At 42.3% G+C, this 25,296-nt stretch overlaps 1 protein-coding gene across 1 annotated transcript; it reads left to right on the forward strand.

Annotated features, from left to right (window-relative positions):
- Positions 1-659: 659 nt before the first annotated feature.
- On the forward strand, positions 660-24,148 carry hal (histidine ammonia-lyase). The gene is made up of 20 exons (XM_020456829.2): positions 660-953; positions 1,158-1,218; positions 1,524-1,551; positions 1,642-1,716; positions 2,008-2,080; positions 2,604-2,670; positions 2,762-2,799; positions 3,044-3,169; positions 8,322-8,461; positions 8,930-8,977; positions 9,305-9,452; positions 10,010-10,105; positions 10,259-10,317; positions 10,423-10,503; positions 10,620-10,685; positions 12,482-12,647; positions 20,066-20,200; positions 22,162-22,270; positions 23,241-23,310; positions 23,432-24,148. Exons 1-20 carry the CDS (start codon positions 707-709, stop codon positions 23,561-23,563), a joined length of 1,965 nt encoding a protein of 654 aa, XP_020312418.2. The 5' UTR covers positions 660-706; the 3' UTR covers positions 23,564-24,148.
- The last annotated feature ends 1,148 nt before the right edge of the window (positions 24,149-25,296 follow it).

A 25,296-nucleotide genomic window follows, 5' to 3' on the forward strand; every position in this document is an offset into this window, starting at 1 on the left:
GATCTTAGGCTTGTGTGCGCCTGCTCGGCCATGGAAACCCATTTCATGAAGCTCCCAACGAACAGTTCTTGTGCTGACTTTGCTTCCAGAGGCAGTTTGGAACTCTGTAGCAAGTGTTGCAACTGAGGACAGACTGTTTTTCCGCGCTTCAGCACTCGGAGGTCCCATTCTGTGAGCTTGTGTGGCCTACCACTTTGAGGCTGAGACGTTATTGCTCCTAGACATTTCCACTTCACAATAACAGCACTTACAGTTGACCGGGGGGCAGCTCTAGCAGGGAAGAAATATGACCAACTGACTTGTTGGAAAGGTGCCATCCTAGAACGGTGCCATGTTGAAAGTCACTGAGCTCTTCAGTGCAGTCCATTCTACTGCCAATGTTTGTCTATGGAGATTGCATGACTGTGTGCTCGATTTTATACACCTGTCAGCACACAGGTGTGGCTGAAATAGCCAAATCCATTCATTTTAAGGGGTGTCCACATACTTTTGTATATGGACTGTAGGACCTACACGCACCAAGTTTTTCCATGAGTCCAGTAAATTCCACTGCACCTTGGAACAAGCTAAACAATGAGGCGTGGTTCCCGTGCGCACCACTGATTGGCTGTTGCCTGTTTGGCCCCTGAACCTGGTACCTTGGATAGCGAAAGAGCTCGAGGGTCATTTTAGTACACTACACTAACCTAATCCTAACTGACGCGCCATGCCTCGCTATACAGTTCACATTCGGGATGAGTGGCTGGCTGTTCCCTGCCGCGACCCGACCTACACCATCCAGTGGCTGGGCTACGAGGCGCTCAAACGCTACACCAAGAACAAGCCGGACAACGGAGGCATCGACGCGGTGAAAGACATTCGTTTTGTCGCGAGGAGGTGCCAGGGACAGGGGCTGTTGGATGGTGATGACACCATAGAGGATGTCCTCGAGGATAATGACTTCGTCGAAATTGGTAATTAGTTTATATTCAATATATTTTATTTTGTAACACTTAGAAGGTAGACTGAAGAACGTATTTTCTCCCTTGGAAAACTTCAGGAAACATGGCATGGTCTACAATAGAATAGGATTTTAGTGCGCAATACAATAGAAAGTCTGTGTTTTTGTTGTTGGTAGAATGTCTATTAATATATTGATTTATATAATCGATTTGTAGCCATCGAAGGGGATACCATGTCTCCAGACTTCATTCCGTACCAGCCTGGAGTTTCACACCTGTATCCTTCTTGTGTCACATTGAACTGCTCTTGTTAATGTCGGAATGGAATGGTATTAACCAAAGTCGCATTTGGATTATAAGTATAATTTGACTACAAATGTGTGTCATAAAAATGTTAGAAATCTCATATTAGCTAGTCCTAAATGGAAGATAGGTAGTCATTATACCCATGTCAGAATATGTCCTAGTAGCCTGATTATGCCAGGTGAGTACTTAAGTTATTGATTGAGGCATTATGCTGTAGTCATCGGAGGGTTAGTAGAGCGTAAATTCTGGTCCATATCCCTAACCATTATCAAACAGGACAGCTGCGTACAGAGAATCCGACGATGTGAGTATTACTGGCGTATAACACTGTCTCACATGCTATTTTATTCATATCTAATCAGTTCATAAGCAACACGTGCTTTCTTCTCTTCAGAACCTTTTCCTAGATGGCAACAGCCTGACTTCGACAGACCTGGTGAATTTAGGACGGGGTCTGTACAAGATTAAGGTCATTATTTATTTAAGATTTTCCCTGGTTATTAGATATATATATATATCTTTTTTTTTTTCTCCATTTTGGGGCATTTCTTGGAAAAAGTAAGTTGTCTGTATTTGCCCTTTTGTAACTGTTTCAAAAAAACAACAATTTATGAACAGTTGATCACCAAAAACAGATTTAAGGTAATGATCAACAAGTTTGTAGTCTAGTTGTGCTATCATGTCCATGATGTGCTGATCCTATCATTACTCAATCTTTCTCTTCCTGTCCTCTCCTTTCCTCCTGTACCTAACCTTTCAGCTGACCTCAGAAGCAGAGAATGGAGTTGTGAAATCCAGAGAGCTTCTGGACACCATCGTCAAGGAGAACAAAGGTGAGAGAAGTTAGAATCCAACTTAGAATCCATAGAATCCAAGTTAGAATCTGAGTTACAATCTGAGTTAGAATCCAAGTTAGAATCCTTAGACTCCAAGTTAGAATCCGAGTTACAATCCGAGTTAGAATCCAAGTTAGAATCCTTAGACTCCAAGTTAGAATTCTAGTTAGAATCCAATTTAGAATCCTTAGAATCCAAGTTAGAATCCTGTCATGATGATTATGGAACTATTCATGTATCCATAACAGAAGAAAGCCAATCGAAAAATAAATGTATAACACTGAATAACAGTATAACACACAAATGTAAAATTGGTTATAGAATAGCATATATTATCTGTGAACCATACGGTTGACAATCCACCACTATAAAATGAAATTTGCACTAATTTTAACATTATATGCAATAGACTGTGATGGGTAAACACCTGATTAAAGTCATCCTGGGTGCGAGAGTGCAACAAATTGTTCACTGTCATCAGAGAATTGACCTACATGCAACCATCTTTCGCCCTCTCTAGTTGTCTATGGAATCACTACAGGGTTTGGTAAATTTGCCCGGACTGTCATTCCTGTCCACAAGCTCAAGTACAGTACTTTCTCTTTTTTCTCTGAATATTGTCTGATAAGATTCATGCATTGTTTGCTTACAATGTGTCCATGTGTTGTATTCCCTTAGGGAGCTACAGGAAAATCTGGTGCGATCACACTCTGCAGGTTAGTGACCTAATGTATAACCGAGCTACAGGTACTAAATATCTAACTGGTCCATGTGTTCCACTACCTAAAGCATATACCTAAAAAAAACAGATTTTGATTCATGCAAGTCTGTCTTTTTGTCATACTTGTATATTCGCTATGAATATATCCATTCTTTTATATTCACTGGTCTTGTTTTGGGGCTCATATTATACCATATTATACCATTATACCAACTCTCCAATCACGCTCTGGTGTTTAGGTGTGGGCAACCCACTGAGCCCAGAAAGGACCAGGATGTTGTTGGCTCTGAGGATCAATGTCCTGGCTAAAGGATACAGTGGAATCTCCCTGGAAACCCTGCACAGAATGATCCAAGCCTTCAACGGTAAACCCATTAACCCTGACCTTCACCTCAGCTTCACCTCAGGGATAGCCTACATTCCATTGGTTCTGTTGGTTCCATTAGTTATTTTGGTTCCATTGGTTCCGTTGATTCCATTGGTGCTGTTGGTTCTGTTGGTTCCATTAGTTATTTTGCTTACATTGGTACAGCTGGTTCCATTAGTTATTTTGGTTCCATTGGTTCCGTTGATTCCATTACTTCTTTTGGTTCAATTTAGTTTAGTTTATTAGGATCCCCATTAGCTACTACACATGCAGCAGCTACACTTCCTGGGGTCCCCTTAAAACGTGTAAATACATAAAGTACAGAACAGTAATAGAGAAGAACAACACAAGATAACATTACATTTAAAATAAAACGTGTAAATAAAATAAGAGTTAAACTGTATATAGGAAAGTGTCAAGATAATTAAGTTCTCAGTGTTCAAAAATCCAATTTGAATTGATTACTCAGCCTGATACCCAGAATTTGTAGGAAACTGGTAGGAATGAATCAGACGGAGGCCCAGCTACAATTGTCAGGAATGTTTATTTAGAGAGCTCTGCTCATAATACCATGTACATTGGTTTATATACCTCACATTTCATCATAAATGTCCCTCCTTCTCTCAGATACAGTGGCAATATATTTCACAAGCCTTCTCACATTGTCTGCCACCTGTTAACTTGTTATGGCTGCAATCCCGCTAACGGGATCGATATGACAACTACCAGTGAAAATAGAGGGCGCCAAATTCAAACCACAGAAATCTCATATTTACAATTCCTAAAACATACATGTGTTTCTTATCATTTTAAAGTTAAACTTGTTGTTAATCCCACCAAAGTGTCCGATTTCAAATATGCTTTTCAGCAAAAGCACTACAAACGATTATGTTAGGTCTCCACCAAACCACAATAAGCACAGCCATTTTCCAGCTAAATATAGCATTCACAAAAAGCAGAACTAGAGATAAAATTATTCAACACAAGATAACATTACATTTAAAATAAAACGTGTAAATAAAATAAGAGTTAAACTGTATATAGGAAAGTGTCAAGATAATTAAGTTCTCAGTGTTCAAAAATCCAATTTGAATTGATTACTCAGCCTGATACCCAGAATTTGTAGGAAACTGGTAGGAATGAATCAGACGGAGGCCCAGCTACAATTGTCAGGAATGTTTATTTAGAGAGCTCTGCTCATAATACCATGTACATTGGTTTATATACCTCACATTTCATCATAAATGTCCCTCCTTCTCTCAGATACAGTGGCAATATATTTCACAAGCCTTCTCACATTGTCTGCCACCTGTTAACTTGTTATGGCTGCAATCCCGCTAACGGGATCGATATGACAACTACCAGTGAAAATAGAGGGCGCCAAATTCAAACCACAGAAATCTCATATTTACAATTCCTAAAACATACATGTGTTTCTTATCATTTTAAAGTTAAACTTGTTGTTAATCCCACCAAAGTGTCCGATTTCAAATATGCTTTTCAGCAAAAGCACTACAAACGATTATGTTAGGTCTCCACCAAACCACAATAAGCACAGCCATTTTCCAGCTAAATATAGCATTCACAAAAAGCAGAACTAGAGATAAAATTATTCACAAACCTTGAATTATCTTCATCAGATGACACTCATAGGACTTCATGTTACACAATACATGCATGTTTTGTGTGATAAAGTTCATATTTATATAAAAATAATCTGAGTTTACATTGGCGTATTAGATTCACTAGTTCCAAAAACATCAAGTGATTTTGCATAGCCACATCGTTTCAACAGAAATACTCATCATACATGTAGATGATAATACAAGTTATACACATGGAACTATAGATATACCTCTCCTTAATGCAACCGCTGTGCCAGATTTAAAAAAAAAAGTTTACGGAAAAAGCAACCCATGCAATAATCTGAGACGGAGCTCAGAACAGTAGCCAAATTAGCCGCCATGTTGTAGTCAACGGAAACCAGAAAATACATGATAAATGTTTCCTTACCTTTGATGAACTTCATCAGAATGCAGTCCTAGGAATCCCAGGTCCACAATAAATGATTTATTTGTTCGAAAATGTCCGTTATTTATGTCCAATTAGCTACTTTGGTTAGCGCGTTTGGTAAACAATTCCAAAGTCACAAAGCGCATCCACTATAACGAGACGAAATGTCAAAAAGTTCAGTAACAGTCAGTAGAAACATGTCAAACGATGTATTGAATCAATCTTTAGAATGTTGTTTACATAGATCTCGAATAACGTTCCAACCGGAGAATTAGAATGACTTCAGATGACCGGTGGAACACAGGTCCTTCCCCTGTGAACGCGCATGGTGAAAGCATGGTCAACTCGTGGCAGTGGTGACTATTTCCTGTCTCATTCGACCCCCCTTCACATTAGAGTCACACAAAGTTCTATTGACTGTTGACATCTAGTGGAAGGCGTAGGAAGTGAAAACTCATCCATATCTCGCTGTAATTTCAATGAGAGCTTGGTTGAAAATCTGCCACCCCCAGGAAGTGGAATTTCTCAGGTTTTTGCCTGCAATATGAGTTCTGTTATACTCACAGACATAATTCAAACAGTTTTAGAAACTTCAGAGTCTTTTCTATCCACTACTAATACTAATATGCATATATTAGCAACTGAGACTGAGGAGCTGGCCATTTACAATGGGCACCTTTTCATCCAAGCTACTCAATACGGGGCGGCAGGGTAGCCTAGTGGTTAGAGCGTTGGACTAGTAACTGGAAGGTTGCAAGTTCAAATCCACGAGCTGACGAGGTACACATCTCTCATTCTGCTCCTGAACAGGCAGTTAACCCCCCGTCATTGAAAATAAGAATTTGTTCTTAACTGACTTGCCTAGTTAAATAATGGTAAAATAAATCAAATAAAATACTGCCCCTGCAGCCATAAAAAGTTAAACAATCTACTACAAACCAAAGGTCTCTCACCTCCCTGGGTAGGGACAGAATGTCCTGTAAGGAACACAGTATTCCAGCCGGTCTGACGAGAGCTCCATTAGTTTCTAACAAGGAACAGAAAGTCCTTGTTCTAATTCTTGGCTAAAACTACACACATTATATTCAGTATTATGATTATAATAAGATTCATACAGTAACAGAGTAGTATTCTGTTTAGTCATAGTTCTAAGTTAAATGTATACATAATTGAGTCATTATTCAGAAACATCCCAAAAATCCCATAACCCTATGGCGAAATATTATACATCCAATCACACTTCTATTTTTATTAGAATGTTAAAAAGCACACATCTATTTTTATTTAAAGTATTTCTAGTTATCCAAATTCAACCCAGCAAAGACCAGTATATGTATTTACATTGACTGTTCTAGGCCTACATCGGAATCAGAACTCTTCTTATCAGGATTTTCGTTATAATCTTCATAAAAAAACAGTCTAAACATCAAAACAAGAGAGAACCTAAACATAAAAAATGGTCTCATCCAACATAGGCTCCTCGTATGTGAAGGAGCCGGATCCATCTGCTAGGTCTAGAGTCATGTATTCCACTGGTCCACATTTCATTCCACTGGTCCGAGCTCGGAATCGGCCCGTATCTCACTATCTGTTGTCTCATCAATTTCTCCAGAGTCCTGGAATTGAGAACCTTTCACAATAAGACAGCTCAGAACAACCAGCACTCCTGTAAATCTCCACCCCCTCCCAGAGAACATATCACCAGCCAGAGGCCAGCCCAAAAATGTAACTTCTATGAACGCTCACAGTGGGGAAAAGACTGGGTCAGGGACTCTTCATTAGAGAGATGACCCCCGAACCCTATTGGTTTCGGTTCTCCTCTCTAACACTGTGATTGTTCGAAAGTGTCAGTGTGTCTTACCCTTTTGCAGTGTGTGATATGAACCCAGGTAGCTCTTTCAGCTATTCTCACAGCGAAGGCAGTCACCAGGAGTCCTTGGTATGGCCCTTCCCAACGGGGCTGCTTCCCGTCTATTCTCCTCGGGGATTGAGTGAATCACCTTCTGCTGTAATTCACCTGTAGTGCATAAAATCTTGGACATACAGGTTTGGTTAACAAACAGTTTCTCATTTGTTCTATCTGATTATATCTTCAACTTCTATGCCTACTTGTTAGCAATTTTTTTTTATTAGTTTATTATCCAATAGGCCACAAAGTGTCCTATCCTAGGTCCCCCTAGGCCCCGTCCTATCCTAGGCCACAACTTACCCATCCCCCACTTTGATACCTGGCTCCGCCCAGGTAACAACCTTGCCGCATCTCTAAACAATGACTTAGGTGAGATTAGTAAATTATCCTTATGTCTGACATTATCATGTAGGAGCGCCCCTTTCATTCTCCACATGTCCAATTCTCCCTTGGGCGTCCGTTCATGTCTATCCTGTATCAATTCTCTGTCAAGTGTCTTATCTGAGGCTGATCAAAACACAAGGGAAAGCCATGATAGAGGTCAAAGGTTATACCACCCTTTTACAGTCGTGTTCCATACTATATTAGACATATTAAAGAACCCTTTATCTAAAGAATTCACGTGTTTAATTAAAACTGTTGTTGCTCCTAAACGTTTCCACTTCACAATAACAGCACTTAAAGTTGACCGGGGCAGCTCTAGCAGGGCAGAAATTTGACGAACTGACTTCAGTGCCACGTTGAAATTAACTGAGCTCTTCAGTAAGGCCATTCTACTGCCAATGTTTGTCTATGGAGATTGCATGGCTATGTGCTCGATTTTATAGACCTGTCAGCAACAAGTGTGGCTGAAATAGCAGAATCCACTAATTTGAATGGATGTCCACAAACTTTTGTATATAGTGTACCTCTACCCATCTTCACAACAACTTTGTCAATATGACTTGACCATGATAACTGAGCATCCAATGTTACTCCTAGGAGTATGCTCAGTTATCTCCTAGGAGTAACCATTGGTTCCATATGTTCTTTTGGTTCCATTGGTTCCGTAAGTTATTTTCTTCCATTGCTTCCATTGGTTCTTTTGGTTCCATTTGTTATTTTGCTTCCATTACTTCCATTGAATGGGCCACTTCAGAGAGTTTTTCATTGAAACAACAACAACAGCAACGTTAAACAAACAGAAACAGGGAAACGTCTCACATCTCTGATTGTCTTCTCCTTATAGCGTCCTGTCTGTCCTTCGTCCCTGAGAAGGGGACAGTAGGTGCCAGCGGAGACCTGGCCCCTCTCTCCCACCTGGCTCTGGGGCTGATGGGAGAAGGCAAGATGTGGTCGCCCAAGAGTGGATGGGCCGACGCCAAATACGTAAGCCATATCACTGCATTTTTATGTAACTAGGCAAGTCAGTTAAGAACAAATTCTTATTTTCAATGATGGCCTAGGAACAGTGGGTTAACTGCCTTGCTCAGGGGCAGAACGACAGATTTGTACCTTGTCAGCTCGGGGGTTTGAACTTGCAACCTTCCGGTTACTAGTCCAACGCTCTAACCACTAGGCCACCCCATATATTTAATGTTCTATTTTACCTTTGTGTAACCAGGCAATTCAGGGCAAATTCTTATTTATAATGACATTATAGCGTGTAGTTGTATAACTAACAAACTGATGTCACTGGAACTCCTGGATGATCGGGACATTGCACAATATCCCCAGGGAAAATTGTGGTAGACTGACTACTGAGAGGTCAGATGAGAAAACATGTTTGTTTTTCTACAACCCTTGACCTTTTACATTTGCTTTCCCCCTCTTTTCCCCTTTCATCCCTCTGCCCAGGTACTAGAGGCTCATGGACTCAAGCCAATATCACTGAAGCCCAAGGAGGTAAAGCGAACACACTCATCTACTCTTTTGTTGTTCTTTGTCACGCCATGGAGCGGTTGATTTGAGTTCACACTGTGTATTTGTGTACCATTTACAACAAACCAACTTGAACAGAATGTTCTCTGATTTTCCACAACAAAGGTGTTTAACTCCAGTCCTTGAGATAGTTGTTTTGATGGGATGAGACTCCTATATTTGGCATGTCACTGGGCTATGTTGGACCACCTCTTCTTCAGTTCAACCACAGTTGTTCGGGCTAACCCTGGTTTCTAAGGGGATGTTTGTGTGGGGACTGGGTTAAAAGCCAACTCTCTCCCCTGCCCATAGGGCCTGGCGTTAATTAATGGTACCCAGATGATCACGTCTCTGGGGGCAGAGGCGGTGGAGAGAGCCCAGGCCATCGCCAGGCAGGCGGACATCATCGCTGCTATCACCCTGGAGGTGCTTAAGGGGACCTCCAAGGCCTTCGACAGTGGTGAGACGAGACGGAGGGATGCGTGTGTATGTGTGTGCTTTCACCCAATCACCCTGGTGGTTTTCAAGGGGACTTTCCAAGCCTTTGAGTATGGAGGGTTAGTGTTCACTCTAAAGTTAGTGTTAGTTAACTGAGGTGCTCAAGGGGATCAGTGAGTGCATATAAGGACTCCCGAGTGGCGCATCGGTCTAAGGCACAGCATCTCAGTGCTAGAGGCGTCACTACAAATACCCTGGTTCGAATCCAGGCTGTATCGCAACCGGCCGTGATTGGGAGTCCTATAGGGCAGCGCACAATTGGCCCAGCGTCATCTGGGGTTGGCTGGCGTGGGCCGTCATTGCAATTAAGAATTTGTTCTTAACTGACTTGTCTAGTTAAATAAAGGTTCAAATAAAATATATATATATACTTTGTGTGTGTAGGTGATCACTACGTGACATACAACTTTGTCATTTTCTAGCACTTTTACCAACTGCTGACCACCATGACCGATCTAAAACGTCATGATTGAGACTGATTTAGCTACGCTATGCTAACCCAGTCCTCCATCATTCCAGATATCCACGCTCTGCGGCCCCATCCAGGACAGATAGAAGTGGCCATGAGGTTCCGCGCCTTACTGGACTCAGACCACCATCCCTCAGAGATCGCAGGTGAGTGAATGGATCAGGGTGCTGTACTACCACTCCAGTGTGTGTGTGTGTGTGTGCGCGCGTCCATGTGTGTGTGTGCCTGTCTTTTGGAGAAGTTGGGATAAAGTATTAATTGGACAATAAAAGTAATGTTCTGTTCTTGTTCTTCTACAGAGAGCCATCGGTTCTGTGACAGAGTCCAGGATGCCTACACCATGCGTTGCTGTCCTCAGGTGACTTAACATAGGGGTCAGAGGTCACAGAGTTTCATATTTAGTTCAGAGAATCCCCTCCAGGTCAGGACTCAACTCAGCCTTGTCTTTTCTTTTCATCCACAGGTCCACGGTATTGTGAACGACACAATAGATTTTACCCAGAAAATCATCAACACCGAGATTAACAGCGCCACCGACAACCCTGTATCCTTCACTGTGTGTGTGTATGTGTGACCAAATTATTCACCAACTATTCCCCCTGACCAAATTTGACGATTTCTACACTCTGTGCCAGTTTTATCCTTAAATGTTTGAAACAGATGGTGTTTGCAGAGAGAGGAGAGACCATCTCAGGAGGAAACTTCCATGGAGAATACCCAGCAAAGGTATCAAAAGCTTCTATTGGACTGAGTATTTCTGAGTTTTAGAACTATGTGAGACAATAAATGACATAGCATAACTAACTAGATTCAGCCGCGGGACAATTGTTTTCTGGAGCAGATGTTTGGTGGGCCAGAACATAATTACAAATCATTTATAGACTGCATATTGATATAATGTTTATAGACTGCATATTGATATAATGTTTATAGACTGCATATTGATATAATGTTTATAGACTGCATATTGATATAATGTTTATAGACTGCATATTGATATAATGTTTATAGACTGCATATTGATATAATGTTTATAGACTGCATATTGATATAATGTTTATAGACTGCATATTGATATAATGTTTATAGACTGCATATTGATATAATGTTTATAGACTGCATATTGATATAATGTTTATAGACTGCATATTGATATAATGTTTATAGACTGCATATTGATATAATGTTTATAGACTGCATATTGATATAATGTTTATAGACTGCATATTGATATAATGTTTATAGACTGCATATTGATATAATGTTTATAGACTGCATATTGATATAATGTTTGACTAATATATAATCATTTCAAACCTTGCTGACATTTGTATACGGTCATGTATCTCTCTATTATTGGTGGGAATACTTGGAAAAGTTTGTGGTCATATGCACATCCTTAAAAACATAGTAGATGCTGGGTTCATTAAATAACATTAATTAAGAACACAAAGGCCCGCACACTAAAGCTCCCAATTCACCGATTTATTGACAACGTTTCCATCCGAAACGGATCTTCGTCAGATCAAACAAACAAACTGAGTGCTCAAAATATACACATTTTTATACACATGGGGACAAAGATCGTACTTTTTGGAGAAATGTCTTCTGGTCTGATAAAACAGTAATAGAACTGTTTGGCCATGATGACCATTGTTATGTTTGGAGGTAAAAGGGGGAGGCTTGCAAGCTGAAGAACACCATCCCAACCGTGAATCACAGGGGTGGCAGCATCATGTTGTGGGGGTGCTTTGCTGCAGGAGGGACTGGTGCATTTCACAAAATAGATGGCTTCATGAGGAGGAAAATTATGTGGATATATTGAAGCAACATCTCAAGACATCAGCCAGGAAGTTAAAGCTTGGTCACAAATGGGTCTTCCAAATTGACAATGACCCCAAGCGTACTTCCAAAGTTGTGGCAAAATGGCTTAAGGACAACAAAGTCAAGGTATTGGAGTGGCCATCACAAAGCCCAGACCTCAATCCTTTAGAAAATTTGTGAGCAAGGAGGCCTACAAACCTGTCTCAGTTACACCAGCTCTGTCAGGAGGAATGGGCCAAAATTCACCCAACTTATTTTGGGAAGCTTGTGGAAGGATAACCGAAACGTTTGACCCAAGTTAAACAATTTAAAGGCAATACTACCAAATAGTAATTTAGTGTTTGTAAACTTCTGACCTACTGGGAATGTGATGAAAGAAATAAAAGCTGAAATAAATAATTCTCTCTACTATTATTCTGACATTTCACATTCTTAAAATAAAGTGGTGATCCTAACTGACCTAAGACAGGGAATTTTTACTAGGATTAAATGTCAGGAATTGTGAAAATTAGTTTACATGTATTTGGCTAAGGTGTATGTAAACTTCTGACTTCAACTGTATACTGTGTATATATATATATATATATATATATATATATATATATATATATATATATATATCTGTGTACGTGACCAATAAACTTTGATTTGATATGACTCCTATACCTCTATTGTTCTCTCTCTCTTTCTGTCTCTAGGCCCTGGACTTCTTGGCTATAGGTGTCCATGAGCTGGCAGCCATCAGTGAGAGGAGGATTGAGCGTCTGTGTAACCCGTCTCTCAGTGAGCTGCCAGCCTTCCTAGTCAACGAGGGAGGGCTCAACTCCGGATTCATGATCGCACACTGTACAGCTGCTTCCCTGGGTTAGTAAAGGATCAGCTCTTACTAACGTATGTCATTACGTCTTTGGGTGACCCAGGAGTAAACCCCATTGTGTGATAAAGAAGGCTATCACTGAGAAATAAAGTATTCCTTAGATTTCAACACACCCATCAACGTTTATTGATCACATCTTTACTAATTCTGCAGAAGTTAGCTTGAAAATAGTATCCAGATTCATCAGATGTAGTGATCATAGTATCCATATCCAAGCCAAAGTTCCAAAGGCTGGGTCTAATATAGTGGATAAGAGGTCATACAATAACTTTTGTAGTGATATTCCAATATTGTTGAATATTTGTGGTCTGTGGTGTGTAATGACGAGCAGACGCTGCACTTGACACATTTAGGAAATTGCTTATTCCATTTACTAATCAAATCAAACCAAATTATATTGGTCACATACACATGGTTAGCAGATGTTAATGCAAGTGTAGCGAAATACTTGTGCTTCTAGTTCCGACCGTGCAGTAATAACCACCTAGCCACCAGAAGCTAACCAGCTAATTAGCTACAAGCTATTTAGTAATTGTTAGCCACTGCTAGCGGCATTTACCTTCTGCACAGACAGATACCAGCCCTTTTTTTAGCCTGGATAATACTTGCCAGCCTACCAGTATCGGACTGTTTCTCCACTACAGCGTTGGATTCCTGCCGTAAACCCTGGACCATTACTCCTGATCTTCACAGCTAGCTACCTAGCTAGCTGCCACGAGTGACCCAGTACCGAAGCTATCCCTGAGGCCCACCTCCCGGCCTACTCGGTTGTTCACCCGGACTCCACCCAAACACAGCTAGAATCCACTACTCCACCGGATCCTTGCCATGAGCTCTGGTCCTTGGCACTGCTGCTACCGAGTGGCTATAGTGGCTAACGCTCCTGCCCCGAACCTAGCACCAGTTAGCCGTGAGCCAGGCGCATCTCCCGGCTAGAAAACAAAATTACTACAACTACAATACCTCTTTCGCCATCTGGCTTGGATCCTTTGTCGACATGGTGCCTCGCCGCACCACCACGACTAGTCTGCCGACGAATACTCCATCTGCTGTGCCTTCAACCGGCATCCATCGGAGCAGACGCTTCTACTAGCCCCGGGCTGCTAACTTTAAATGCTGTGTCACCCACGTGCTAGCATAGTAGCGACTATTCCACAGCTTCCCTGTTCCATCTATTGCTGTCCCCTGGACCCTATGATCACTTGGTTACATAGCTGATGCCTGCTGGACTGTCAATTAATCACAGTACTCCACTCGGTTTATTTTAGTTGTTATCTGTCGGCCCCCGGCTCTGTGTGTAGTTAACCGACCCTCTCTGCCCATTCATCGCCATTTTACCTGTTGTTGTTTTTTTTAGCTGATTGCTGTTGTTGTCTTCCCCGTTGTTGTCTTAGCTAGCTCTCCCAATCAACACCTGTGATTACTTTATGCCTCGCTGTATGTCTCTTTCAAATGTCAATATGCCTTGTATACTGTTGTCTAGGTTAGTTATCATTGTTTTAGTTTACAATGGAGCCCCTAGTTCCACTCATCATACCTCTGATACCTCCTTTGTCCCACCTCCCACACATGCAGTGACTTCACCCATTATAACCAGCATGTCCAGAGATGCAACCTCTCTTATCATCACTCAGTGCCTAGGCTTACCTCTGCTGTACCCGCACCCCAGCATACCCCTGTCTGCACATTATGCCCTGAATCTATTCTACCACGACCAGAAATCTGCTCCTTGTATTCTTTGTCCCCAACGCTCTAGGCGACCAGTTTTGATAGCCTTTAGCCACACCCTCATCCTACTCCTCCTCTGTTCCTCAGGTGATGGGGAGGTAAACCCAGGCCCTGCAAGTCCCCAGGCACCCTCATTTGTTGACTTCTGTGATCGAGAAAGCCTTGGTTTCATGCATGTTAACAACACTGTCATCTCAGATTTTCAAAATATGCTTCTCAACCATAGCAAAACAAGCATTTGTGTAACAGTATTGATAGCTAGCGTAGCATTTAGCGTTAGCATCAGCAGGCAACATTTTCACAAAAACCAGAAAAGGATTCAAATAAAATCATTTACCTTTGAAGAACTTCAGATGTTTTCAATGAGGAGACTCTCAGTAGATAGCAAATGTTCAGTTTTTCCTGAAAGATTATTTGTTTAGGAGAAATCGCTCCGTTTGGTGTGTCACGTATGGCTACCAAAAAAAAACGAAAATTCTGTCATCAAAACGCCTAACTTTTTTCCAAATTAACCCCATAATATCGACTGAAACATGGTAAACGTTGTTTAGAATCAATCCTCAAGGTGTTTTTCACATATCTCTTCGATGATATATCGTTCGTGGAAGTCTCCTCTCTCCCCTCAATCACATGGATCAATGCGTGCAGCTTGGAGATTACGCACCAATTTAGACAAAGGACACCGGGCGGACCCCTGGTAAACGTAGTCTCTTATGGCCAATCTTCCAATGATATGCCTACAAATACGTCACAATGCTGCAGACAACTTGGGGAAACGACAGAAAGGGCAGGCTCATTCCTGGCGCACTCACAGCCATATAAGGAGACAATGGAAAACAGAGCCTCAAAAATTCTGCTCATTTCCTGTTTGAAGTTTCATCTTGGTTTCGCCTGTAGCATGAGTTCTGTGGCACTCACAGATAATATCTTTGCAGTTTTGGAAACGTCAGAGTGTTTTCTTTCCAAAGCTGTCAATTATATGCATAGTCGAGCATCTTTTCGTGACAAAATATTGCGCTTAAAACGGGCACGTTTTTTTATCCATAAATTAAAAGAGCGCCCCCTATATCCAAGAAGTTAACATCAGAAACCTCCATCCCAAGTTTGTTTTACTCACTGCTTTAGCACACTCCGCCAACCCTGATATCCTTGCCGTGTCTGAATCCTGGCTTAGGAAGGCCACCAAAAATTCAGAGATTGCAATACCCAACTACAACATTTTCTGTCAACATAGAACTGCCAAAGGGGGAGGAGTTGCAATCTACTGCAGAGATAGCCTACAAAGTTCTGTCATACTTTCCAGGTCTATACCCTAACAGTTCGAACTTCTAATTTTAAAAATTAATCTCTCCAGAAATAAGTCTCTCACTGTTGCCGTCTGCTATCGACCCCCCTCCGCTCCCAGCTATGCCCTGGACACCATATGTGAATTGATCGCCCCCCCCCCCCCATCTAGCTTCAGAGTTCGTTCTGTTAGGTGACCTTAACTGGGATATGCTTTAACACCCTGGCAGTCCTACAATCTAAGCTAGATGCCCTCAATCTCACACAAATCATCAAGGAACCCACCAGGTACAACCCTAAATCTGTAAACATGAGAACCCTCATAGACATTATCCTGACCAACTTTCAATCAGGATCTCAGCGATCACTGCCTCATTACCTATATCCGATATGGGTCCGCGGTCAAACGACACCCCCTCATCACTGTCAAACGCTCACTAAAACACTTCTGCGAGCAGGCCTTTCTAATTGACTTGGCCCGGGTATCCTGGAAACATACTGACCTCATCCCGTCAGTCGAGGATGCCTGGTCATTCTTTAAAAGTAATTTCCTCACCATCTTAGATAAGCATGCCCCTTTCAAAAAAATGCAGAACTAAGAACAGATATAGCCCTCGGTTCATTCCAGACCTGACTGCCCTTGACCAGCACAAAAACATCCTGTGGCGGACTGCAATAGCATCGAAGAGTCCCCGCGATATGCAACTGTTCAGGAAAGTCAGGAACCAATATACGCAGTCAGTCAACCAGGAAAGCAAAGCCTAGTTTTTTCAAACAGAAATTTGCATCCTGTAGCCCTAACTCCAAAAAGTTTTGAGACACTGTAAAGTCCATGGAGAACAAGAGCACCTCCTCCCAGCTGCCCACTGCACTGAGGCTAGGTAACACGGTCACCACCGATAAATCCATGATCCATGAGCCTCCCCAGCTTCTCCTTCACCCAAATCCAGATAGCAGATGTTCTGAAAGAGCTGTAAAACCTGGACCCGTACAAATCAGCTGGGCTAGACAATCTGGACCCTCTCTTTCTAAAACTATCCACCGCCATTGTTGCAACCCTTATTACCAGCCTGTTCAACCTCTCTTTCGTATCATTCGAGATCCCTAAAGATTGGAAAGCTGCCGCGGTCATCCCCCTCTTCAAAGGGGGTGACACCCTAGACCCAAACTGTTATAGACCGATATCCATCCTTCCCTGCCTATCTAAACTCTTCGAAAGCCAAGTTAATAAACAGATCACTGACCATTTCGAATCCCACCGTAACTTCTCTGCTGTGCAATCCGGTTTCCGAGCTGGTCACGGGTGCACCTCAGCCACGCTCAAGGTACTAAATGATATCATAACCACCATCGATAAAAGACAGTACTGTGCAGCCGTCTTCGACCTGGCCAAGGCTTTCAACTCCGTCAATCACTGTATTCTTTTCGGCAGACTCAATAGCCATGGTTTCTCTAATGACTGCCTCACCTGGTTCACTTTGCAGACAGACTTCAGTGTGTCAGATCGGATGGCATGTTGTCCAGACCTCTGGCAATCTCTATGGGGGTACCACAGGGTTAAATTCTCGGGTCGACTCTTTTCTCTGTATATATCAATGATGTCACTCTTGCTGCGGGCGATTCCCTGATCCACCTCTACGCAGACGATACCATTCTGTATACCATTCTGCCCCTCTTTGGACACTGTGCTAACTAACCTCCAAACGAGCTTCAATGCCATACAGCACTCCTTCCGTGGCCTCCAACTGCTCTTAAACCCTAGTAAAACCAAATGCATGCTTTTCAACCGTTCGCTGCCCGCACCTGCCCGCCCGACTAGCATCACCACCCTGGACGGTTCCGACCTAGAATATGTGGACATCTATAAGTACCTAGGTGTCTGGCTAGACTGTAAACTCTCCATCCAGACTGATATTTAACATCTCCAATCCAAAATCAAATCTAAAATCAGCATTTCGCAACAAAGCCTCCTTCACTCACATCGCCAAACTTACCCTCGTAAAACTGACTATCCTACCGATCCTCGACTTCGGTGATGTCATCTACAAAATAGCTTCCAATACTCAACTCAGCAAACTGGATGCAGTCTATCCCAGTGCCATCAGTTTTGTTACCAAATGACCTTATACCACCCACCACTGCGACCTGTATGCTCTAGTCGGCTGGCCCTCGCTACATATTTGTCGCCAGACCCACTGGCTCCAGGTTATCTATAAATCTATGCTAGGTAAAGCTCCGCCTTATCTCAGCTCACTGGTCACGATAACAACACCCACCCGTAGCACACGTTCCAGCAGGTATATCTCACTGATCATACCCAACGCCAACACCTCATTTGGCCGCCTTTCTTTCCAGTTCTCTGTTGCCAGTGACTGGAACGAATTGGAGACTTTTATTTCCCGCACCAACTTTAGTTGTCCACATATTCTAAGTCAGAACCATCCAGAGTAGTGATGAATGAATAAGAATATGGAAAGGTGTACAGAAGATGGAAAAGAGTACAGTATGTACATATGAGATGAGTAATGTAGGGTATGTAAACATTATATAATGTGGCATTTTTTAAAGTGACTAGTGATACATTTATTACATCCAATGTTGTATTATTAAATTGACTAGAGATTGAGTTAGTATGTTGGCAGCAGCCACTCAATGTTAGTGATGGCTGTTTAACAGTCTGATGGCCTTGAGATAGAAGCTGTTTTTCAGTCTCTCAGTCCCAGCTTTGATGCACCTGTACTGACCTCGCCCTCTGGATGGTAGCGGGGTGAACAGGCAGTGGCTCAGGTGGTTGTTGTCCTTGATGATCTTTTTGGCCTTCCTGTGACTTCGGGTGCTGTAGGTGTCCTGGAGGGCAGGTAGTTTGGCCCCAGTGATGCGTTGTGCCTCACTACCCTTTGGAGACAGGATGCTCTCGATTGTGCATCTGTAAAAGTTTGTGAGTGTTTTAGGTGGCAAGCCAAATTTCTTCAACCTCCTGAGTTTGAAGTTGCGTCTTCTTCATCACGCTGTCTGTGTGGGTGGACCATTTAAGTTTGTCCGTGATGTGTATTCCGAGGAACTTAAAACGGTCCATCTCCTCCGCTACTGTCCCGTCGATGTGGATAGGGGGGTGCTCCCTCTGCTGTTTCCTGAAGTCCACGATCATCTCCTTTGTTTTGTTGATGTTGAGTGTGAGGTTATTTTTCTGACACCACACTCCAAGTGCCCTCACCTCCTCCCTGTAGGCCATATTGTCATTGTTGATAATCATTCCTACCACTGTAGTGTTGTCTGCAAATTGATGATTGAGTTGGAGGTGTGCATGGCCACACAGTCATGGGTGAACAGGGAGTACAGGAGAGGGCTGGGAACACACCCTTGTGGGTCCCCAGTGTTGAAGATCAGCGGGGTGGAGATGTTGTTTCCTACCCTCACCACCTGGGAACGGCCTGTCAGAAAGACCAGGACCCAGTTGCACAGGGCGGGGTCGAGACCCAGGGTCTCGAGCTTAATGACGAATTTTGAGGGGTACTATGGTGTTAAGCATGCACCCATTAAGAAAATGACTGTAAAAACTGTTAAATCCATGTGAATTGATGAGGAATTGAAAAATGGTTGAGAGGGATGAGGCAAAGGAATGGTAAATAAGTCTGGCTGCACAACCAGATTGGCAAATTGAGAAATCATGTGACCAAACTGCTTAAAAAGAGAGCTAATATTAATTATATTTACGTCAATCTCTCCTGGCTCAAATTGGAGGAGAGATTGACTTCATCACTACTTGTACAGTGCCTTGCGAAAGTATTCGGCCCCCTTGAACTTTGTGACCTTTTGCCACATTTCAGGCTTCAAACATAAAGATATAAAACTGTATTTTTTTGTGAAGAATCAACAACAAGTGGGACACAATCATGAAGTGAAACTACATTTATTGGATATTTCAAACTTTAAAAAAAAATCAAAAACTGAAAAATTATTATAGCTCTCACACAACCATGCATACCCCACAAGACACACCACCAGAGGTCTCTTCACAGGCCCCAAGTCCAGAACAGACTATGGGAGGCTCTATTCTGCATCAAGTAACTGCTGTAATCCGTACAATACAAATACAAATACACCTTAAGGAACAGCGGGGACTGTGAAGCAACACAAATATAGGCACAGACACATGCATATACACACACACACGATAACATACGCACTATACACACACATACACATGGAGTTTGTACTGTAGATATGTGGTAGTGGTGGAGTAGGGGCCTGAGGGCACACAGTGTGTTGTGAATGTATTGTAATATTTTTTTAAATTTACTATATATATATATTTAAATCAGCTTGATGGCTGAAAAGTGTCCGAAACGTTACTCCTAAATGTATATCTTTATATCCTGTTTCACTTGTGTAGTATCAGAGAACAAGGTGCTGTGTCACCCATCTTCAGTGGACTCCCTGTCCACCAGCGCAGCCACAGAGGACCACGTATCCATGGGAGGCTGGGCCGCCAGGAAAGCCCTGAGGGTGGTGGAACATGTGGAACAAGGTGGGAAACTAACCATTGATTTGGACTTGATACAGTAGATATTCATCTTTTGAATATTTGTTCCTGTTGAAAAGAAGCAATATTATAATTTTCTCCCCAATTTCGTGGTATCCAATTGTTAGTAGCTACTATCTTGTCTCATTGCTACAACTCCCGTACGGGCTCGGGAGAGACGAAGGTCGAAAGTCATGCGTCCTCCGAAACACAACCCAACCAAGCCGCACTGCTTCTTAACACAGCGCGCATCCAACCCGGAAGCCAGCCGCACCAATGTGTCGGAGGAAACACGGTGCACCTGGTGACCTTGGTTAGCGCGCACTGCGCCCGGCCCGCCACAGGAGTCGCTGGTGCGCAATGAGACAAGGATATCCCCCCCCCCCCCCCCCCCGCTCTGGAACGCTGCTGCTACTCTCTGTTATTTTCTATACATAGTCACTTTAATAACTCTACCTACATGTACATATTACCTCGACACAGGTGCCCCCACACATTGACATTGACTCTGTACCAGTACCCCCTGTATATAACCCCACTATTGTTATTTACTGCTGCTCTTATCTCTTACTTTTTTGGGGGGGGGGGGGGTATTTTCTTAAAACTACATTGTTGTTTAAGGGCTTGTAAGTAACCATGTAACTGTAAGGTCCACACCTGTTGTAATCAGGGTTGTTCTTCTTAATCTTAACTGGGAAACATTTACCCAGTTACTGTGAAAATGTCCTACTTCAACTGACTGTGGGTATTCTGGGTAATATGTAATGTCACGGTGATACTGACAAACTGCAGTAGTGGAGTTCAAGCAAACACAGAAAAAGTCAGTGATATTTTAAAGAGTAAAGATATTAATTATATTAGTAAAGATAAGGGTATTCTGGGTAATATTTATTTTAAAGACACCCCAGAGGAAGTTGCTGCAACTATTTCACCGTATTGTCTTGTCCTAGAGATGAAGAAATGCACGTTGACTTAAATCATTGTGCAACATCATGTGTAAACTCTGGCCCAAAAAAAAGAGTGGATTTCTACCGGTGTGGCTGTTTTAAAAACTAGCCCACATTTAGAGAGCTCAACCTGTGTTAAAAGTATAAGGTAATATCAGATAATTTCTGGGTAACAATTAAGGTACCTTACTGTGATTGCTTTCAATTCAAATGGTCAAAAAGAAACAAAAATAGCTTCTTAGCAAAGAGATATTTTTCATGCAAGAATGTTGCTAGGATTTTCTGGGACTGATATCTAGCTATTATTGGTCTATAAACTAATTTATAGACCAAACTCCATCCCACCAAAACAGGCTGAAATGTCAGGCGATCTTTTACAAACAGCTCTTACACTGAAAGGACATTATCATCCTTTTCACAATTTCAACCTCATACTGTGGAAATATATATACAACATGGAAGAATCACGTTTTATATATGTATATATAAATATATATACAACACGGGAGAATCACGTTTTGTTGATGCATTGGACATTTACAAAACTTTTTACCTCTATGTCAAAAAGGAGCTTTTTTTTGGGGGGGGGGGTCTCTATTTTTTTTTTTTTTGGTCTCTATTTTGGTATATTTCTATGCATTGAACATTACTGGGGCGGCAGGGTAGCCTAGTGGTTAGAGCGTTGGACTAGTAACCGAAAGGCTGCAAGTTCAAATCCCCGAGCTGACAAGGTACAAATCTGTCGTTCTGCCCCTGAACAGGCAGTTAAACCACTGTTCCTAGGCCGTCATTGAAAATAAGAATTTGTTCTTAACCGACTTGCCTGGTTAAATAAAATAAAAAAACTAAGAAACACAAGAAAAATTGTATTAGATTTTATCCTATATAATAACTTGTATAATACTGTTGTTGATGATTCTTTTCCAATCGGAAAAATTTGTTTATTTATGTGAATAACGTGTTATTCTGAGGGTCCACAATTGGTCCATAACCTGTCTCATTTCCTCTCCCCCTCGTCAGTCCTAGCAATCGAGCTGCTAGCTGCCTGCCAGGGAATTGAGTTCCTCCGCCCCCTGCGTACAACAACACCATTGGAGAAGGTCTATGACCTTGTACGTAGCGTAGTCAAGTAAGTCAAACAGATCTGGGCAGTGTGTACACAATGTAACGCACACAACACATGTCTCAGTCCCCTGAAATGATTGAGAAAGTTGGTTAATATTTATCCAATGTCCCTCTTCTTTCTGTGCCTCCTCTTCCCCTCATTATGTGCCTCCCCCTGATTCGCTTCCCTTCTCTGTCTACCCCTCTTCTCCTCACCCTCTCTGTCTACCCCTCTTCTCCTCACCCTCTCTGTCTACCCCTCTTCTCCTCACCCTCTCTGCCTCCCCCTCTCTGCCTCCCCCTCTTCTCCTCACCCTCTCTGCCTCCCCCTCTCTGCCTACCCCTCTTCTCCTCACCCTCTCTGTCTACCCCTCTTCTCCTCACCCTCTCTGTCTACCCCTCTTCTCCTCACCCTCTCTGCCTCCCCCTCTTCTCCTCACCCTCTCTGTCTACCCCTCTTCTCCGCACCCTCTCTGCCTCCCCCTCTTCTCCTCACCCTCTCTGCCTCCCCCTGATTCATTTCCCTTCTCTGTCTCCCCCTCTTCTCCTCACCCTCTCTGCCTCCCACCGATTCACTCCCCTTCTCTGCCTCCCCCTCTTCTCCTCATCCTCTCTGCCCCCCCCTCTTCTCCTCACCCTCTCTCCCTCACCCTCTTCCCCTCACCCTCTTCCCCTCACCCTCTTCTCCTCACCCTCTCTGCCTCCCCCTCTTCTCCTCCCCCTCTCTGCCTCCCCCTCTTTTCCTCACCCGCTCTGCCTACCCCTCTTCTCCTCACCCTCTCTGCCTACCCCTCTTCTCCTCACCCTCTTCTCCTCACCCTTTCTGCCTCCCCTCTTCTCCTCACCCTCTCTGCCTCCCACCGATTCACTCTCCTTCTCTGCCTCCCCCTCTTCTCCTCAACCTCTCTGCCTCCCCCTGATTCATTTCCCTTCTCTGTCTCCCCCTCTTCTCCTCCCCCTCTTCTCCTCCCCCTTTCTGCCTCCCCTGTTCCCAGGCCCTGGATCAAGGATAGGTTCATGTCTCCAGACATTGAGGCGGTCCATCGTCTTCTTCTAGACCAGAAGGCAAGTGTGGGGTCATAATAGTGTGGGGTCATAACTCTGAGCCTATATTCTTAAATAAACTAAAAATGTTAATTTAGCACATGCTTTTATCCAAGTTTGTGTATTTTGTGTGGTTATTCAGGTGTGGAACGTGGCTCAGCCATACATTGAGAAGTATAACATGGAGCTTCTTCCTGAGTCCCGCCCCATCTCTCCTACTGCCTTTTCATTGGATCCCCCAGCATCACCACGGAAACGCATCCGACTCGAGTGAAATCATAATTGTCTGACTAAATGTATACTTTTTGTCTTCCTGTTTTTCAGACAAATGTTTTCTTCCTTCCGCAGCCCCAGCCGCTTCAATAATTATTATGTATTCCATGCTAGTTTTGAACAAAGAGTTGTCGGATAACATTGATTGAGGCTAGACAGGAGATTTGTAATCTTATTCGTCACAGAAACTAGATAGAGCTTGATTTAATGTATTAAACTTTATTCACAAAAGCAATATGAATGTATTTTTCACTAAATTACAATAATTTCATGCCTTAGTTATTTCATATATTCATACTTTGTTTAATAGTAATTTGGGGAACTGATTGTACACATAAATGACTATGTACGTAGAATGAATATTGATTTAAAGCTACAATGTCCACCTGAATAATCTAAACAGTAAATACAGTCAGTCGGTCTAAGGAAGTGGTATTATGTTTTTACAGGAATTTACCAACAATGGAAGATTTTTCTAAACAAATGTCATTTATACAACATGTGCACACTGTATTCTGCATGTTTGTGCAAAATAGATTGCATCCTTTACATTTTAGCACTGAATAAAGTCCTAATAACATGGTCATAGTTATCGTGAAATAGACATTCAACTGTTTCTATTGAAATTCTACAATGAATTTCCAACAACTGATTTTTTTATCACGCCCTCGCTCAAGGGGATTTGGGATTTGGTGGTAGAACAGGCTAACCTGGTTTACCAGTCTCTTTACCTAATCCACTCCCTGTACCCATGTGATGTGCCAAGGGACTGGTCTTAGTTTCTGCCATCTTCAAATATAAACGTTATATCATTCATGATGAGAACAGAGGATTTTGATACTGATTTGATCACTCACACAGCTATCGTCCCATCACAACGACTATGCAAATATTGAAACTCACTTTTTCTCCACTGAAACATGTTGCTAAAACCAGTCTGTCCCAAATTTGCTAGCTCACTTCTAAATTCTCAAACTAAATACATACTGCAATTTCAACCACAAAAGGTTTTTAGTTTCAAAATACAACAACGTGCCTAGCTAACAGCTAAATGTGTTTGCCTTTGTTATACATTGCAATTATATTTTCGAGGCTCCACATGTCATGGAAAATATTAACGTTATTTACAACAACCAATGAGCAACTCCGCAGTAAATCCAGCGCGAGGACGTTGAGATTGCTAAAAGGTCAGTCTCTCGTTCAGACTAAGAACATATAGGCCTACTTCAAAAGAAAAACTAGGGGCCAACTGTCAAACAGAGGCAATGTAATGTATTTTCTGAGAAATGCAAAGGAACACAACGATACATTTCTGTATGCTGGTACTGTACAAGAAAATGCGGTGCCAAGCCATTTCATTGGGGTATGGAGAGAGACACACTTTCTGATATAATCTAATACAAGGCTATGCCATTAGACGATTTGCGTACATACATTTTACTTATGGGTGGTCCATTTTGCCATGAACCCAACTGAGCTACAAAGGACATGTTGAGGAAAAGCGTGCAAGTGAGCATTTCACTGCACTGTTTACACCTGCTGTATGCTGTGTACGTGACATTTAAACGTCGATTGACGGCGGAGATAGAAGATTCAGTTGAAGTTAAACAATTCTGTAGACATTTATAAAAAAAAAATGCATCTGTAAATAATCAAACATATAGGCCTATGTAAATAAATGTTTATCTGTAAATAATCAAACATTATATAAGCCTATGTATCTATAAATAAACG

Source organism: Oncorhynchus kisutch, linkage group LG22 (assembly GCF_002021735.2).
Source record: "Oncorhynchus kisutch isolate 150728-3 linkage group LG22, Okis_V2, whole genome shotgun sequence".
Taxonomy (NCBI): Eukaryota; Metazoa; Chordata; class Actinopteri; order Salmoniformes; family Salmonidae; genus Oncorhynchus; species Oncorhynchus kisutch.